We start from the raw sequence: 20,002 nt of genomic DNA, 5'->3' as shown, positions 1-20,002 counted from the left end.
GAGTTTCAGTTGGGGAAGATGCAAAAGTTCTGGAGGTGGACAGTGGTGATGGTTGCACAACAATGTGACTGTACTTAATGCCACTGAACTGTACACTTAAAAATGGTTAAAATGGTAAATCTTATCTTATGCATATTTTACCACAATAAAAAATAGCTATATGTACTAAAAAAAAATAGAAATAGCATACGATCCAGCTATTCCACTACTGGCTATTTATCCAAAGAACATGAAATCAGGGCCGGCCCCGTGGCTTAGCGGTTGAGTGCGTGCGCTCCGCTGCTGGCAGCCTGGGTTCGGATCCTGCGCAGGGACACACCGCTTCTCCGGCCATGCTGAGGCCACGTCCCATATACAGCAACTAGAAGGATGTGCAGTTATGACATACAACTATCTACTGGGGCTTTGGGGGAAAAATAAATTAATTAAAAAAAAAAAAAAACCAAAGAACATGAAACCAACAATTCAAAGAGATTTATGCATCCCTATGTTCACTGTAGCATTATGCACAATACAAGACATGGAAGCAACCAAAGTGCCCATCAACTGATGAATGGATAAAGAAGGCGTGGTATATATATATATACACACATATATATACAATGGAATACTACTCAGCCATAAAAAAAGACAAATCGTGCCATTTGCAACAACATGGATGGACCTTGAGGGTATTATGTTAAGCGAAATAAGCCAGACGTAGAAAGACAAACACCACATGATTTCACTCATGCAGAAGATAAACAAACACAGGGACAAAGAGAACAGAGTAATGGTTACCAGAGGGGAAGAGGGTGGGGGGAGGGCGAAAGGGGTAAAGGGGCACATATGTATGGTGACAGATAAAAACTAGACTAGACTATTGGGGCTGGCCCAGTGGTGTAGTGGTTAAGTTCGTGTGCTCCACTTCGGCGGTCCGGGATTTGCAGGTTCGGATCCTGGGCATGCACAGATGCACTGCTTGTCAAGCCATGCTGTGGCGGCATCCCATATAAAGTAGAGGACGGTGGGCACGGATGTTAGCCCAGGGCCAATCTTCCTCAGCAAAAAGAGGAAGATTGGCAATAGATGTTCACTCAGGGCTAATCTTCCTCACGGGGGAAAAAGAAAAACTGGACTATTAGTGGTGAATATGATGCAGTCTATACAGAAACTAAAATATAATAATGTACAGCTGAAATTTACACACTGTTATAAGCCAATATGATCTCAACAACAATAAAAAAAAATCCAAAAAACAACGCCAAACACCCATGTCCTTACTAAGACCATTGTTCCATGAACTACAGTTGCCCCTCCCCTACTGGAACTTCACTAGCACGGGTAACTCTTTACTGAGGCCATTTTTGGGTGAACTGTCTGCTTGAGGCTGCCAGCTCAGCCAAGACACCCAGACGCCACACAACCAGAAGCTGAGCAGCCCCGTGCAGCGGAGACAGGACAGGCAAGGGGCCCCTCCCACGAGGACAGCAGCCAACAGAAAAGTGATGTTTCTTTCCTCCCTCTCTGGTTTTATTTATTGTCTTTTATTCCGTTTCCCTTCCCACTCTCCTCCCCCATGCCCCTAGGTGACCATTCCTTTGTGTTTATCTTTTTCTTTGTGTTCTTGCAAAATGGGTATTGTATTATTAGTTTACATAATAGCACTGCATCATCCATCTCGCTCTATTTCTTACTTTTTCACTGAGCACAATGTTTCAAGAACCATCCTGCCACCGTGAGCGTCTCATCAGTCACTTGGAACTGCTGCAGAGGACTACGGGCATGCATCCACCACTGCATCCATCAGCTCTCCCAGGGTGACGCCGCCCCATACGGCACTGCAGTGAACCTCCAGGTCTGGTCCCCCGCCCCCCTCCCCCCCCATCCTGGGACCTGGGTGAGAGCCTGGGGGGTTTACCCCCAAGAGAGGGACTGCAGGGTCGGGGCTCTGCCAGAGGCTACAGCACAGCAGGCTCCAGCACTGGCGGCATCAGCGGGGGCGAGTTCCTGCATCCCCACCCCCTGCTGTCCATTGACATCATCCAGATTTCTGCTTTCTGCCAGCCTAAGAGGTGGAAAGGGATCAAGTTCACTGTGCCTTCTTACCAAACCTGCCAGAACCACACCTACTAGGAGAACATCAACAAAGGCATTTGCCACAGTAAACGTCAGTGGCATTGAATGGAAACAATTGCTCATTAATAAAAATCTCTGTCAGGAGACCTCACTGCCTTGCGTTGTCACAGACTGCTGGAGCACAAACATCACGTACTAGCTTGCAAAATGCCACAGATCCCACCTGCTCCGGTCGGCAGACGCTCTCCCAAGGAAACCGACTGTTCAGGGGTGGGCAGCAATAGAGCGAGCCTTTCACACCACTTTTTATTTGCAATCACAAGATCCTACTACCGATGACTATTATGCACAGCTCATACCACATGTGACTCCCCATGTGATCTGACCGCACCTGATGCAGTCCATACCTGTTCAATGAGTCCCAGCAAGGTCAAATGGCTCTAAAGGTGGCTAAATGCTTGCTCTCAACCTCTGTGCTAACTTCATCACAGACCAGGAACCAAGAGTTTGCAGACCAGAGCTGGTCTGTAGACCAGCCCCGAGTGTGAGATAGAGTCAGGGAACAAACCAATCAACCTGCCCTGGAAGTCACAGTTTAAGGTGGCACTTAACCAGCCATGGGACTGGGGCACGAATAACAACACACATAACAGCTGATGCTTACATCACGCTTAACTGTGCACCAGGCACCACTCTAAACACTTTACAAATAGTAACTCCTTTAATCCTTACAATACAACGTCCTATTATTATCCTCATATCACAGATGAGGAAAAGCGACTTGCCCCCGGTCACAGTAAGTAGCAGATCCAGGATTCGAACTCAACTCTTGGCTCAGATACAGGCTCTTAACCACTCTACTCAACTGACTCCCAAGTGACCTGGCCTCCACCACCTGCTCCCTCACTTGTAAGGTGCAGTAAAGACTCCCAAAGGGTTGCTGGTGAGATCAAAGGAGAAAAATACAAAACTAATAGACAAGGCATCCTGTGCAATAGAAACACATATCATCTGCACAGCACACAACCCTCTATGCACCCGTGGCCATTTCTCTGCACCATCCACCTACTTTCACACCAGCATTGAAAAGGAGGTGGTGTCAGGACCCCATCCGAGAGATAAGCATAAGACTTGGAGAGGCTATGTGAGGTGGCCATGGGGACACGGCTAGAGAGCAGTGGTCACTCATTCCCCCTCAGCCACTCCCTTCTCTTCCCCAAAGAGAAGGCCAACAGATGGGAACTGGTCTCAAGCTCCCCAGAGGACTCACGGACTATGATTTCTAAACAGCTCAGCTGTAATTCTCAGACCTGAAACTTAGGAAAAAGATTTCCAAACCACCTAACAACTAATAGAAAACCAATCAGACACCTCTGGGAATTCTGTGAAGGCCAGTTGGCCTATACTCCTCACCCCACCCTCCTCTGGCCACAGCGCCCTCCCCCACATCCCACAGACCACCCTCCTACCCTATGCCAACTCTGCCCACTCCTATCTCCAGCCCTGGACTCAAGCAGCCTCAGAGAACCAATCACAGGGAGAATGACGGGAAGCAGCAGCCCTGTGCCTTCCAGGGGCTGGTTAGCCTGGCCTCATTTTCCCAGTGCCTGCTGAGTGCACGCCCCAAGCAGAAGCCCAGAATTCCCAGAAAGACCCAGAGAGGATGGATCCTCTCTCTGGTCTCCTGCCTTTGCTCTGCGCACTGCCTTCACCGGCCTGTCTTCCTCCTTGCCCCTGTCCAGCGCCCACCCAGCCTTCCAGCCGTCAGCCTGCACCCAGCTCACTGTACACTCTCCTTGAGGCAGCCTCCTCTGCTCTTCATGATCTGCACTGCTGGACACCTGCTCCTTCAGCTTTGGATTTTCCAAAGAGACAATAAACTCAGAAACCATCTTCTTTGTCGCCCTGTTGAGAGTCTTACAGATTTTTGCAAAAACACTCACCGTTTGCTAGAAACCACCAAATGGGAGGTCAGAAGTAGGAAATCAATAAGCTAGGCTGATTACTTTCTGGCACTTCTAAAAGCTCCAGAATAGATAGAGCAACCAAAAATGAAAACCTCTGATGAACAATGGGATATATATTCCAGCTACAAGAACAAATGAAAGTCGGCGTGTTCGGTACGGGTTTGCGGTGTCGTTCGTAAGTGATGCTAACATCTTTCTCACCTCTGCACGCTCAGCACTTAGAGCCTGGCGCAGAGCACTGACCAGGTACATTCTGGATGGATGATGGATGGGTGGATGGACAGACAGATGGACAGATAAAACCTGGGTCCAAATCCGTCTGCACTCCACCCTAAAGGCTGTGTGATCTCATACAAGAAGACAGTATGACTGGCTCCACTGAGTCTTCATGAGAAACCTTAAAATAAGGGAGGCTGAGGGCAGAAGAACGAGTTTATATGAAACTTCACAACTTTGCACAGAAAGCAAGGACAGCTGGTCACTGTTTTGTTCCCTCTCCCTGGTCTCATAAAATGGGGAGTAAATATGACAGGATTTATAAAGGTGTCTGTTGGGGCCGGCCCCGTGGCTTAGCGGTTAAGTGCATGCGCTCTGCTACTGGCAGCCCGGGTTGGGATCCTGGGCGCACACGGACTTACAGCTTGTCCGGCCATGCTGAGGCCGCGTCCCGCATACAGCAACTAGCAGGATGTGCAGCTATGACGTGCAACTATCTACTGGGGCTTTGGGGGGGAAAAAAAAAAAGGAGGAGGATTGGCAATAGATGTTAGCTCAGAGCCGGTATTCCTCAGCAAAAAGGAGGATTAGCATGGATGTTAGCTCAGGGCTGATCTCCCTCACAAAAAAAAAAAAAAAAAAAGGTGGTCTGCCATTTCCTATCAGAAATGAGTAAGGAGAATATGCAGGCATATACATGTATATACTCACACACACAGTCCCTAAATTCTAAATTGCCTCAGGTTCAGCTGTATTTTTTTCAGGGGACCAGAACCAGCACATTTTGGTTTTGTTTACTTTTTTGCTTTTTCCTGGACCCAGCACCCACTGAGATTGGCCCCAACTCAGCGTCCATGGGGCCTTCACCCTCTTATCTTTATTAAGGGCTTTTTCCTCTGAGGCAAGAGGCTTGGTGGCGTCATTTTCCTGCTTGAACTCTGTCCTGTGACTAAGCAATAAGAAGCCATGGCAGTCAGCCCTGGAAGTTTTTGCTGTGTCACAAAAAGAATGAGACAAGGAGGTGCCTCCTGCCAACATCAGACCCACTCTCTGACTCAGCACTAACTTTAGCTGTCATGTCCTACGTCTGCATCCAAACAGTCCCCCGCGTGACAGGTGCTCAGAACACATCTGCTGAATGAATGAATGAACGCTGTGAGAAGAAGGCGAGGGGTGCCCAAGGCGCAGGACACAGACGTCTCAATGGGAACCTGCACAGGACGGCCAAGAATACAGAACAAACGCAGTCTTTATAAAGAAACTGAGAACTCCAAAGCCTGCACAGACTCTCAGCAGCTGGCGGCCCCGAGCAAGCTGAGGAACCTCTCTTGGCCCAGTTTGTCCATGCGTAGAATGTAAATACCAATTGCATGGGCTGATAAAAGATTTTTTTCAACGGTCAGGAATGAGAAGCTGTAGCACAACTCCATGAACTGTGATGCCCTGTCACTTGCTCACCCTCACTCGTGATGCTGGTGCCTGCAAAGCCAGGCCCAGATCAGGAAAAACCAGCCAAGGCTCCCCAGACTCCCCGCCCAGCCTGAGAAGGAACCTGGATCCTGTGTCCAGCTCTGCCAGCAGCATGCTGTGAGATCCCAGTGGAGTCCCCTCTTGCCTCTGGACTGCTGTTTCTCATGTGTAAAATAAGCAGTTTGGGCAACAGGATCTCTAAGACCCCTTCCAGCCGTGATATGCAACAATCTTAAGCTGCTTAAGAAACATAAACAGGAAATGAAAATTCTAGCCAGATGAGAAGAAAAAGAGGTTACCCCGAGAAAGAAGAACAGAGAATATCGTCTTTTTTTTTTTTTTTTGTGAGGAGGACCAGCCCCTGAGTTAACATCCAATGCCAATCCTCCTCTTTTTTGCTAAGGAAGACTAGCCCTGGGCTAACATCCATGCCCATCTTCCTCTACTTTATATGGGACGCCACCACAGCATAGCTCAACAAGCGGTGCATGGGTGCGCGCCCGGGATCCGAACCGGCGAACCCCGGGCTGCTGCAGCGAAGCACGCGCACTTAACCGCCTGCGCCACCCGGCCGGCCCCAAGAATATCATAAGTCTTAAAAAGGTCATTAAACTTTTTTTGAAGTATGCCTTCTTACACCAAAATATAAAAATAAAATTAAGTTTCTTCCTGTTTGTTTTGTTATCACATCCCTCACTACTGGCTGGACAGATTTTTACCAAATGTGGATAGCAGATTCATAATGGTCAAAAATGATGTACAGGAAGATTCGTTTGGGGGTGGGAGGCCATCTTAAGGAGTCAGACAGGTACCATTCAGACAAGTAACCTGAAGTTGACGCAGAAAGAGGCCTGAGAGAGACACGCCACACCTAGAAAAACACCGTGGGCAGAGAAAACACAGCCTGGTTCAAGACGGCCACCAACAGCAGCTCGGAGCCACAGGTGAGCAGCTCAGAGTCACAGGTGGTTATCTCTGCCTCCCACACAGGCAGCTGCATGGACCCCACCTGCAGGCTGCATGCCAACAGGGGCCTACTGACGCATCAACGGCTAATAGTTCTCTTACGCAATGTAAGGAAGGGTCAGGCCAGCTAGTGACAATATTTTTTTTTAAAAAAGAATAATTTTGGGGGCCGGCCTGGTGGCGCAAGGGGTTAAGTGTGCACACTCCGCTGCAGCAGCCTGGAGTTTGCCGCTTTGGATCCCAGGGGCGCACCCACAGTCTGCTTGTCAAGCCATGCTGTGGCAGCGTCCCATAGAAAGTGCAGGAAGATGGGCATGGACGTTAGCCCAGGGCCAGTCTTCCTCAGCAAAATGAGGAGGATTGGCAGATGGTAGCTCGGGGCCGATCTTCTTCACCAAAAAAAAAAAAAAAGAAGAAGAAGAATTTTTCAGAAAAAGTAACCACTTCCCACTGCAAGGGACCCCATCTGATGGGGTTTCACTCTGTTCCTTCCCACATCACTGTCCTGGGTAGCAGAGAGTGGTTTTTTAATTAGCCGCATGTGGTCATTTGTCATTTTTGAGAGCATAATTCATCCCACAAGGAAATCTACAAAGGTAAACAGAGGAAGCAGGTGAAAGCAAGACTATCTCATCGAAACACAGCTGCCACGGACAGACGGCAGCTTCTGGGTCCAGCTGTCACTCGCCAATCCCGCTCAGCTCAGGCAAAGGAAGGTGAGGCTTTTGCATGGTTCTTCTCTCTCCCAGCATGGGGAGCATCTCAAAACAAAAGCATCCAGGGCCAGCCCCGCGGCTTAGCGGTTAAGTGCGCGCACTCCGCTACTAGAGGCCCGGGTTCGGATCCCCGGCGCGCACTGACGCACCGCTTCTCCGGCCATGCTGAGGCCGCGTCCCACATACAGCAACTAGAGGGATGTGCAACTATGACATACAACTATCTACTGGGGCTTTGGGGAAAAAAAGGAGGAGGATTGGCAACACATGTTAGCTCAGAGCCGGTCTTCCTCAGCAAAAAGAGGAGGATTAGCACGGATGTTAGCTCAGGGCTGATCTTCCTCGCAAAAAAAAAAAAAAAAAAAAGCATCCAAGCCAGTGGTTTTCAAACTATGTTCTGTGGAACCCTGGGGAACCCTGTGGAGGTGCCTCGGGAAGTGCCACAAGGAAAAGGGGCAGGCTCCCAGCCTCCACACCCAATCACCACAGCACCTCCTTGTCTGTTTTACACAAAGCCTTGTCTGGCTTTCATGTAAGAGTCCAGTTAATGAAAAGGGTCCCACTGCTTGAAAAAAAAAATTAAAATCATAACGGACATTTACACTTCACATATGCTATTTCATTTAATTATCTGCAACAGCCCTGTGAGGAAACTGAGGCTGAAGAGCTTTGCGATCTGACTCCACAGCCCATTCTCTGAGTAACCACCCCGTGCTCACCCAGTGCCTATGTGGACACTCCGGGGAGAGACATCACCACCTAGAACAGTCCACTCCATGGCTGGTGGCACCAACCACTAAAACAAGTTCTTCCTAAAACAAAAGGCCCGGGGAAGGGTAGCTGCTAGGGATTATAAAAGAAACGCAGAAGGCAACATCAACTAAACGCAGTATATGAATCTATTAAAATCCTAATTTGAACAAACCATCTATTAAAAGGCATTTCTGAGACAAGGAAAAATTGAATATCGACTGGATACAAGATGACATTTAGAAATTATTGTAAATATTGTTGGCTGTAAAAATGGTCTTCTGGCTGTGTGTTTTTAAAAGGCCTTTTCTCTTAGAGACACTTCCTTAAGTGTTTATGGGGGAAGCTATATGCTGTCTGGGATTTGTTTTAAAATACTACAGAAAACAAAAGTTGTTGGGAGAGCTGGGGGTTCATTATATTATCCTCTCCACCTCCGCATATGTTTGACAATTCTATAACATGAAGTTTAAAATGAAAGGAAAGAGGGAGGGAGGGAGGTCTTTTCTCAAGTTGAGCTCAATTCTACCTCCCAGTATCTTCCCCCTGTCAGCCCATGTTCAGCTGTCTGGGGTCAAAGGGAACCGGGTCTCATCATTGCCCCGTGTCCATCTGAAAACAGGCATCCAAGCTCTAAGGCTCCTTTCCTCCAACATAAACTCTTCCCAAGGACCTTTTGGAGCCCAACTCCTCTCAGCTCATGGCGATGCTTTCCTTAAAATGTGGGCTCCAGGACCAAAGCACTTGAAAGTGTGTCCTGAGCACCCAGGAATATGGGGCTTCCTGGTCCATGCATGCTCTAGACTCTCCCCAACTCCAGGTATGGCCTGTGCCCTGTGACACCCCCTGATCCCAAGCATAGACAGGACATCAGCTCTCTACTCAAGGGCAGGCCATCCCAATGGCAGCGCCAGCGCCAGCAGCTTGCCCTCGCCTCATATAAACCACCTCAGTCCTCACCAAAGCCCTAGGGGGAGAATACTATTAGCACTTTTACAAATTAAAAAAAAAAAATCCCAGAGAGGTTAAACAACTTGCTGAAGTCACACAACTTAAGATCTAATCCCCAGTCTGTGGGGGTCCCCAAGACTGGGTTCATAACACTCAGCTGTCTCTAGTCTCGTGGACTCCCTCCTTGGCTCCAAAGACACCAACAATGCTCAGGCCACCTGGCTCATTCATCTGTATCACCCGTCTTCCCAGAAGTAACTTAGCACTCTCAGGGCAGAGACCATCTTCCTGCTCCCCACCCCAGCAAAGACCTGTCCAACAGTTAGCCAGTCCCAGACCTACAGTCACCAAACCACCGGGACAGGTCTCCACACATTCTTCCAAGGCACTCCTGGAAGCCCCAAGTACTGTGGACCAAAGCCTAGTCCTGCTCGCTCAGACCTAGAGAAGACTGCAAGAAGTTTAAACATCTCAAAGAACAGCCATCACGAAACCAGACTTCATTCTTGTCAAGCCACACCAGGGAAACTGAGGCCCCGAGAGGTCACACACCTTACCCAACCAAGGTCACCAACTAAAACATCTACTGGTTCCAGAATCTACTACACATCTAAGTCACCGACATACCTAAAATATCTACTGGCCCCAGAATCACATATGCCTATTTCAGCTGGTATCAGAATTTAAAAGAATGGGAAAGTTTAAGGTTTTGGTGCCCTGAACGAGAGAGCTAGGAGAAAATTTGAAAAACGATGGTATACATTGATGTTCCAGTTCCATGCACTAATGCTGAAGTTTCCCAAAAGTGTGCTTCTCAGAACACTGATGTCGCAAGATGCTCAAGGGAAAAGGATTTTGTGGTCAAATCAGTTTGGGAAACGCTGCATAGTGAACCCACTCCAGTGAAGTTCCAAAGCACACTGGCTTCTTAGCGCTCTCAAGAGGCCCCAATAAAGGAGCCTGTGTGACCTGCTCGAACCAGCACTGCTCAAATGCTTTGACCACGGAACCCTTTCACCCAGTAACACCATGAACATCCCATCAAACTAGTGTTTAGAAGATGTTTCCTTGGGAAACGTTGATCTAGGCCCTTTGAAAGAAAATCTTGATAGCCATTACGCTGAATTTAAGGCTGAAAAACCAAACCAACCCTGAACCGGATAAGGAAGAAGTGTCTACAAAGCAGAAATAACTAACATACTTCAAGGCCTTTGGGGATGGAGAGATTAGTACTGGAAACAAGAAGAAAATGTGTGAACATCCTTTGGCTGCCAGATACGAATGCTGCTGGGATTGTACGGTTAACAACTCTGGCCTCAAAAGAATCACAGATGACTACTGAAACTCAAATCTTTCTTTCAAGTCCCAAGGAACTGTCCTGAGACTTTCCAAAATAGGTTGGGGGAAAAAATACAGAATTTTTAGAAGAAAAAAGGAAAGAGGGCCGGCCCCGTGGCTTGGCGGTTAAGTGCGCGCGCTCCGCTGCTGGCGGCCCGGGCTCGGATCCCTGGCGCGCACCTACGCACCGCTTCTCCGGCCATGCTGGGGCCGCGTCCCACGTGCAGCAGCTGGAAGGATGTGCAACTGTGACATAGAGCTATCTACTGGGGCTTTGGGGGGAAAAATAAATAAATAAATAAAATTATAAAAAAAAAAGGAAAGAAAATTTTGGAACTAGGACTCTAGCCAGGCCACTCAACCCTGAGTCAAGGTACTATGGACAGTATGAATTTCCTTAATTAAAACTCTAAGCAAACAGTATAACGGTTCCTCAAAAAATTAAACATAGAATTACCAGTGATTCCACTCCTGGATATATATCCAAAAGAACCGAAAGCAGGGACTCGAAGAAATATTTATACACCAATGTTCACAGCAGCTTTATGTACAACACCCAAAAGGTGAAAGCAACCCAAGTGTCCATCGATGGACGAATGGATAAACAAAATGTGGTATATACACGCAATGGAACATTATGTAGCCTTATAAGGGACAGAAATTCTGAAACATACTACACCATGAACCTTGAGGACATCAAGGTAAGTGAAATAAGCCAATTACAAAGGGATAAATATTGTATGATTCCACTTGTATAATGTACCTAGAGCAGTCAAATTCACAGAGACAGAAAGTAGAATGATGGTTGCCAGGAGCTGCTAGGAGAGGGAGAATGGACAGTTATTGTTTAATGGGGACAGAGTTTCAGTTTTGCAAGATGAAAAAGTTCTGGAGATGGATGGTAGTGACGGTTGCACAACAATGTGAATATATACTTAATACCACTGATCTGTACACTTAAAAATGGTTAAAATAGTAAATTTCATATTATGCATATTTTGCCACAATAAAAAAATAGGAAAAAAATGATTGAAATGGCAAATTTTGTTATATATATTTTACCACAATAAAAAAAAAAGACTCAAAGCAAATGGGTTATGACCCTTAGTGTGAAATGAACATCAAGGTAAACAGTCACCTCGCAATTATCCACCAAGGGTTTAGAGTTGGATGGCCAATACTGGACACTCCAAACGTGTTTAGTTTAAAATATTTCTGTAGCACTTTCATGGAAGTCTGTCTCAAAAAGATCAATAGAGCACACAATTGAGACATATGCAATCTGCCCAAGGTACAAGGTGAAAAAAGCTCAATCTCATTTAAAATTCCTCTCTGCTGAATACCCTCGGCACCCCCACTGCACGGACTGCCAGGCAGCTCAGCCCTCTTACTCTATGCCCAGTATTTCTGTGGCTCACGTCTTCCCAAGGTTACAGGAAATTACTGAAGAGCCTCCTTGCACTGGCCTGCAGAAAGTATAGGTGGTTGGAGCAAGGTGGAACAAAAAAACTAAGACAAAATATTTCTCCTACGCTGCTGACTTTTTCAAGAAATAGAAAGCCAGAGTACCAAAAATCACTCGACACCAACGCTAAATCAGCAAATAGTAATCATGGTACAGAGCTAGAAGAAGCCTCAGAAATCTAGTCCAACCCCATCACCAAGCTTCCTTGGACCCAATGCCACCTTGGAAGTGCTGAGAACCCTACAGGACTGAGCAAGTCCTCAGGCAATGCTAAACTTCTAGTTCGACTGTCGTACTGAAAAAAATCCAAGCCTCAGGTAGTTAAAAGGCTCATCAAGATGTTGCACAGTCAGGAGCAGATCCTCATCCAGGACTCTTTCAAGGACACCACGCTGACATTCAGATTCTAAGTGCAACAAGGGAAGGGCTCTCCAATCCTAAAACAAGCAATGTGGCCGCTCCACATGGCTCCTGGCAGCCAGCCCCACAATGCTGATACCTGATGGGTGACCTTGGAGACTTCAGATACCACCTGCTTCCATCATAGACATACTGTGGGTGGTGACATCCGTGTGTGCATCTGGAACTCACTCTAGCCTTCCTGCACTCCCACAGCCGTCTGTCCCTGCGAAGTCACCACTTAGGAACCTGCACGTATTTCTGAAGAGGATCCGGAGTTACACAGGGACACACCACTCATTCTACACACGGCTGACTAGTCATCAACTCAACAGGAATTTACAGAACACCTACTTCGGGCCAGGCTCTAGTCTAGGCATTAGGAATACAACAGCAAATGTGAATCTTGGTGACCCAAAGCCATAGTAAAAGCAACCCTGACATCTGTTCAGCATAGTTACAAGGAGCTCTCACACAACCCTCAGCAATACCAGGAGAATCCCAGGTTTCTGTTTCTAAGGCTGGTTCCAGGCTGCATTGCTTGCCAAAGGAACAAAATGCTTCTCTTTTTTTCTTACCACAAACTGTCAAACAGCATAGTGAAGTAATTATTGTTTTAATTATTTTGTAGAGTAGGAGATAAGCTTAGAAAGGTCAACTGCCTTGCTCAAGGTCTAGAATCTAGTGAAGTCTGACCACTTCTCCCCACCGCCCCACTCCAGCAATGACCTCATCTGCTAATTGTATGGTCACACAAAGATGAGACCACATGTAGTGGACATTCACCTGCAGTCAGACCTGCACAACATCCTTCCTGATCTTCTTCCTTTGGAGAACTGCTTCTCCTCCTCTAAAGAACCAAACAGTAATGGTACAGGCTACCAATCACAGCATCCCATCACCCTATCCTATTGGTTGGGTCCACTGCTGGGCCCATCTTAGTCCTCTAGCCCCAACCACAGTGATTGGGCCTCACATAGACACATGACCCTAGCCAGGCCAATCAGAACCTTACCATGAGATCTTTCTGCCTGGGCAGATCGGCTAGAGCTCCCTTTATTCTCTGGTCAGGGGCGGTGAAGATGAAGCCCAGAAGGGCTTGAGTCCATGTCCCAAGCCCATGGGAAAAGCCTGCAGCGTTCATAATCAATCATCCAAAAGCCAGTTTCCCCAATCCAACCCAATGTTTTGGAATATTATACAATAAATTTCTTTTCTGCCTAATATGGTTTGAGCTACATTTCTGTCACTTTCATTAAGGTACCCTGACCTAATAATACATAGAGGGATAAATAAAATCTGCCTTTCTCTTAGAAACCTCTTCTCAACCATTATTTTCAAGTTCCTCCACCACTTCCTCTCTATAACACAACTAAAACAACCAAAGGAAAAACTACAATGGTTGGAGCTTTCCCTTATGTCCACGTCCGTCGACCCTCCAGGCAGAGTGGATGAAGAAAAGGTGGCAGGTACCCGAGCAAGCACGGAGAGAACAAAAGGCCCAGATAACCTCTAAGGAATAATAAATAATCCATATCTGACAATCAGCAGCCAACTGCCCTCATCCTGCTGGAAAAGCCTGGCAGAGCTATTCCTTAAAAAAAAAAATTCCTCCAGCTTTAACTTCCAACAAGTGTACAGTGCCTAAATTCCAAGTGACGTCCAAACCCCTCGCTCAGCCTAGACATCACGGTCCTCCAGATTACCTCTGCATCCCGTCCATCCAGAGCCAATGTCAATCCCCTGCTCTACTCAGGCACACACTGCTCCTGTGACGGCTAGGCCTCTGCTCTCGTTGTATCTATGGCCCAGAAGGTCGCCCTCCCTTCCCTCTGCGCATTCACAGCACCCCTTCAATACCCAGCTCAAGCCCCAGTCCCTCCGTGAAGACTTCCTCGGCTTCTCCAGCAGACACTGCTGTCTCCATTCTCTAAACTCTGGTGAAGCCAAGTCAGCCAGCTCGCTAGGCAACTAAAGAGGAGGCATGGAGGGGACGAGGACACATTCAGCTCTGAGCACACAGCACACGCAGAGAGGATCATCAAGTTCTGCCACTTCTGCCCCACAAGAGAGGCCTGGCGTGAAATGGCTTGGGGAACCCTCCCCATTTAGATGGTAATTAGAGCCAGGAGGAGGTGGATGACAGTATTTGGGGAAAGCACGTAGCATACAGAGTTTTAAAAGGCGGAAAAAGCCTGCTTGCATTTCTATCACTCAACTGATCTGTCTCATAATGTCGCTCTCCTGAGTGTCTCATTCCCCCAATGAGGCAGTGAGCGGAGGGCTGGAATTACATCCTACGCACCCCCGTCTCTGTCCCCTCTGGACCGAGCACAGGACCAGGCACTTGAGTCGTCCCCAGTCACATTCTGCTCTCCTGGGGGCTGAGCGGGCAGCCTAGCACCCTCAGCCCCGTTTCACAGATGAAGACGCTGAGGTTCCTGGCCAGGAAAGGGCCCTCACTCCAGGGGCAGGCCGTCGAGGATCCTCAAGTGAGAAAACCCAGATGTCAGCAACTGAATCAAAGACAAAAAGCAAAGGATCCTGGTACAACTGTGGAAAACACACAAGAGATCTGAGTCACTACGAGGAGAACAAGAGTTCTCTCCTCTCACTACCACCGGCGGGGGCAAAGGTGACCACTTCTTCCTTACAGATCCAGGGGTCGGGACAAGGAAAGGCTATATAATTCCAGAGCTCCCCGATGCAGGAAACAGCCTGAAATTCCAGTGGGAGGGCCTAATCAGGTAACAGGAAAAACCGCCCCAACACGGAATCAGGAGCACTGAGCTTCGCCTCGACCCGGGCTCCTTTCTGCCCTGTCCCCACACCTACAGAACCCAGTGTAACGCAGAAAAGACACCACTCACCTCCCGGGGTTTCCACGGAATTAAGGGAGATATTAAAGTACGTGGTAAGATACAAAATGCTGAACAGCAATGTATCGTCAATCCTGGGAGTCCCAACACCCTCCAAAATAAAACAACACTGTATTTTCTTGGTCACTTCACACCCCAGGCCTGAGCACGCTGGATTATAAACATCTGGGGCTCTAACAGAGCATGAGCAGAACGGACAGGTTTGGTTTGCTCACTTGCCCAGTACCACCTAGGACAGCTTCCTCCCAGTTCCAGGCCCCATGTTGGGGGACTGCCAGACATCATGTGCCTGCAGCACAGCAAACTCCCACAGCACACAGTGCCACCCAGGGGATGGGCCTCCCGAAGCAGGGCCCTACACGTGGTGTGGAATCCACCAAGGAAGCCCTTACTGGGTGATGGTGGCACCTCCTATGTAGAGATGGTAACAAAAGGGCCTCCCCTTGACGCTATGGATCCTCGGGAAACCAACTGGTTCCTCTCTCAGGCTCCCACAAGGGGCTTGCACCAAAGCCGACTTACAGGCAGAGCCGTGGACCTGCCTGCAGAGTGGAAACTGCTAGAGAGAGTAAGGGGGCAGGACACGGTACTGGGTTTCCCCGACTTTGGCTCCTTGGAGATGAGACAGGTGCTTCCATCCCTTCAACCAGAGCAGCTCTTTTATGTACTGCTCCCTGGCTAAAAGAAAAAATAAGCTGGTACACCCCTGCAGAGCAGTTCATCCTTTACAAAGATCCCAACACTCTACTGTCTACTTGCACACCATGTCACCCTCTCCCCCAGAAGCTCTAGATGGTACCTTGCCATATCAAATGCTATCCTAATTTTTTTCTAAAGTATTAACTAAAATGAACTTAAATTCCCCTTGAAAATTATTCTTCTGAGGATTTCATGATCCTCTGGCAAAGTTACAGAACTCTGCATTCTGGTAAAACTAGGGTCTGAAATCACTTCCCTCAGGGATAAAATCCAAACCCTATTCCATCCCCTCCTTAGAGGTCAGGACCAGCTCCTAGAACTTCCACCCTCTGAGGTCCCACCTTCTCCACCAGGCATGAAAAAGGGAGAGACCTAATTAATGGCAATCATCCATCTATTCCAGAGATTAAAGCTAGCGCTGATTCAAACACACCCCAACAAGGACTTGAGTCTGCACTCCAACTTCTGCACTTCCTTGATAAACTTCCTGCTTCAAAGATAGACAGATGGATAGACAGACAGAAAGCAATTAAAAAGAAAAAAAATTACCCCGATGAGAGTTCCCTCTGTCCTCATCCTCATGGCCACATCTGACAGCCCTTCTTAGAATCTTCCAAAGCACCATTCACAGGAGAGAACTGGGTTTGCCCAGAAACTCAGATACAACTACAACTGGTGGACAGACTCTAAGTGTGGGGGGCATAAATGCCACAGAGTTGGAAACCCAAAGTGCAGACAGAAGGGCCACCAATGGAATGATGTGCTGTGGGCCCGCAGTTTAGGGTCTCTGTATGTCCATTTCCTTTCCTATAACAAGTGAGGTTGAGATGGCCAATATACATTGGAGCTGTTACCCGGAACGGTAACCCAGCTTATAAAATCATCCCCTTGAGAAGTGAGGCTTTTAACAGCCAAATAAGCATCAGTCTTTGGCCTACAGGTTGCTAAGGGCAGTTTGTCAGCCCTCTCGGATCACTCTTAAAGCAAGGACAAGACATAGAAAAGGTGGCACTTGCTGATTTCTGGCTCCAAAAGTGTTCAATTAAACAAAAGGTCATAATTGAAAACTTCTGGTTTTCAATACTTTGAGCATTTTAACCAGTCCAAACTGGAATTTTCTCTCTGGCAAAGCAGGAATAATAGCTCACAGAGTGGTAACAACTGAACGTGATAGAACAGGGTGCCTGCCACAACAACAGGTGCCTAATAAACGCTGGTTCTCTTCCTTCCTCAGTGCTAAGCCTTCTTCCTCAAGCTTCCTTGTCTAAAAAGCTGGCTTTCCACACTCTTCAACCAGACCAGGCCAAGACTACCACTTGTCACAAACTCCCAGCAGTACTGCCCCCCACACACACCTACAAATCCATCACCCACCACCCAAGGGAACCAGCCACCAGTCTTCCCTCCTCAGGCAGCTCAGCACCGTCAGGGAGCGATCTGAGCCCCAGCAGCCAGTACTAGGATTTTCCCATGGTGCAATGCAACTTCCCCAACTTTTCCGGGCCCATAGTTTCCAAAGAAACCTAGCAGACATTGTGCATAATCAACCACAAGTCTGAGCGAGCACACAGATTTGAGCTCTGGGCAGAGGGAGATGAGCGAGTCAGAAAGTGAAAAGACACCAGTGGTCCTGCAAGGGGGTGGCAGAGCCCAAAGCTCGGGAGTACCGGTCCTGGCCCTGGTTCCATTCTTCTAGGCTGTATCATTAATTAAAGACTAGCAGACGCTCCCAAAGGACTGGCGGGTGGCGAAGAGCCTTAGAAAAGGGACTGACGGCCACCCCTCCGAGGTCACCGCGCGGCGGAAGCTGGTGGTCTCGGGAGGACCCTGCTGCCGTGGCAGCCGGGAGAGTCAAGGCCTGCAGTGCCGGCATAGTTCAGAGCAACCGCTGGACTCAGGGTGGGGGTGTGAAGCAGGGGTCCCCGCATCGCCTCCCCTCCCTAGACCGACTCCTTTAGCGGCCAGCGGCAGGTAGACTGGTGGCCCTTGTGAGTCACCCCTAGCACAGCTGGAGAGAGAAGTCGTGGAAGGCAGGTCCGAGAGGCCGGGGCGGGGTGACACTCACCGGCGCCCTCGGCGGGCTGCGGCGGCCCGACGACGCCGTTCAGGTAGAGAATGGGCAGCAGGTGAGGCTGCGTCTTCTCCAGCGCCGCCCGCAGGTCCTGGAAGTGGTCCCGCTCCTTGGCCAGAAGCAGCTTGAGCAGCAGCTCCGCCTTGGCGCCTCCCGCCTCCTCGTCCAGCTGCCGCCGCTCGCCGGGGCTCAGCGCTCCCGCGGCCTCGAGCAGCCCGAGCACGGCCTCCACCTCCGTCATGGCCTGGGCCAGGCTCTGCTGACACTGGGCGAGCAGCTCCCGGCGCTGGGGCTCCATGGTGGCGGGCCGCCCCGCCCCGCCGGACGGCTCCCGGGCCCCCGAGGCCGGCGGGCGCGCGGGCTGGCTGCGGCGGCGAGGGGCCCCGCAGCGCCTCGGGGCGGCGAGCGCCCGGCTGCAGCCCTAGCGCGCCGGGAGCCGCGAAGCGCAGGGGGCCATGGGCCGGAGCCGGGGCCTGGGCGGGCTGGGGGCCCGGGCGGCGAGCGGCGCTCAGCAGCGGCCGCCTCCCGGGCTCAGGAGCGCAGCCATGTTGGCTGCAGCGGCGGCGGGACTGGAAGAGGAGGAGGAGGAGGAGACGGAGGAGGAGAAGGAGGAGGCGGAGGTGGGGACGGCGGCCGGGGCGCGCCCCGAGGCCCGGCTCCAGCCGGGCATGCTCCCCCCCCGCCCTCCGCGCCCGCCCGCCGCTCCCTCCCCGGCCCCGCGAGAAAACTCGCCCCGAAACCCCGGCGCCGCCCCCCAGACAAGATCCCAACTCCGCAGGGAAAGCGGCCAGGCGGGGTGCGCCAGGCCCCCGATGGCTCCGGCCCGGCCCGGCCCGTGCGCCCCGGTCCGGCTCACCGGGGCCCCGCGGCCGCCGCCCGCTCCGCCATGGCCCGAGCCCCGCCGCCGGCCCGCCCCGCCCCGCCGCCCTCTCCCCTCCCCCCGGCCGTCCGTCCGAGCGCCCGGGCGGCCGGCCCGCAGGGGATGGGCGAAGGGGAGGGGTCCCCGGCTCCCCGCCCCCGGCCCGCCTGGGAGGCGGGGACGCTGCGCTCGCCTGCTCTCCGGGTCCCCGAGGCCCAGGCGCCGCCGGGGATGGGGGACGCGGAGTTGGGGGCCCTGCGTGAAGCAGCCCGCACCCCCAGCCCCCTCGGCCGTGCACACGGCCAGCCCCCAAGCTATTGGAGACCCCCTCAAACAAAGGCCTGCCCCCAATCCAGAGTCTCCTAATCTGAGAACTCCAAAATAAAGCCTGGAGACAATTGAGGGAGGGAGTGCCCTAAATTGGACATCTCCAAGTTAAGACCCCCCCCGAATCTGTGAGCTTTCCCCACTCCAAGGAACTCTTATATAGAGAATTTTCCAGTATACTCTCCCAAGACTCGGTTAATCAGGATCTTTCCCCTCACCCCCATTTTAGATGAGTTGGTTCCCAGAGTCTAAAGAGGACTGGATGTTGGGAGGAGGGGGAGGGGGTGTGTTGTTGGATGAGAAAGAGAGGTGAGGCTCTGCAGGGGAGCCATGGATTTTTTTGGCAGGAGAGGTGTTCTCCTCCCTAGATGTCACCCCCAGATTCTAGCTAGTCTGGAGAAGGTAAATCAATGGGCTATGGAAACCTTGCTTCCCTGATGCCCTCAACCAGGATCTACAGTCCGGCTCCAAGTCCAAGAACGTCTGCCTTCCGTTACAGCCCTTTGTGGACACTTAAACCTCCCAATTGCAGGAGGAGGGCCTTAAAAGCTGGAATCCCAACGGATGGCTCTCAACAACCCCACGGCGCTGGTGTGGAGTGGGATCCCAGCGCCATTGCCAACGCCTCTGTTGGAATGAGTGAAGTTATTAACAAGCACTGGGGGCCACAGGTGCTTTTTCTACTGACACCGTCACTCCCACCCCCACCATTTTCTCTCCTCTCCCCAAAAGCAAAGTTTTCTACAAGATTCTGCTTCTTTAAGGGGAGGAGTCGCTTTTATTTAATGGAAACAAACTCTACATATAGTGGTTAGAACACAAGTACCAGAATTTACACTTCAGTTTTGGATTTCCCTGTAAATAGCTGCAC

The 20,002-nt window shown here is 50.2% G+C and overlaps 1 protein-coding gene across 2 annotated transcripts in view; it reads right to left on the bottom strand.

Moving 5' to 3' along the window:
* Positions 1 to 18,593, bottom strand: part of DLG5 (discs large MAGUK scaffold protein 5) — a 126,876-nt gene extending 108,283 nt beyond the window's left edge. The window contains exon 1 of one of the 2 annotated variants that reach the window (XM_058543107.1): positions 17,940 to 18,593. In XM_058543107.1, coding sequence (XP_058399090.1) covers positions 17,940 to 18,243 — 304 coding nt within the window. In that variant the 5' untranslated portion in view covers positions 18,244 to 18,593. The remainder of the gene's footprint in view (positions 1 to 17,939) is intronic. The other variant, XM_058543108.1, reaches the window with a different exon arrangement.
* Positions 18,594 to 20,002: the final 1,409 nt, after the last annotated feature.

This window comes from Diceros bicornis, chromosome 6 (assembly GCF_020826845.1).
Source record: "Diceros bicornis minor isolate mBicDic1 chromosome 6, mDicBic1.mat.cur, whole genome shotgun sequence".
NCBI lineage: Eukaryota > Metazoa > Chordata > Mammalia > Perissodactyla > Rhinocerotidae > Diceros > Diceros bicornis.
This window is presented reverse-complemented; position numbering and strand designations above follow the sequence as displayed.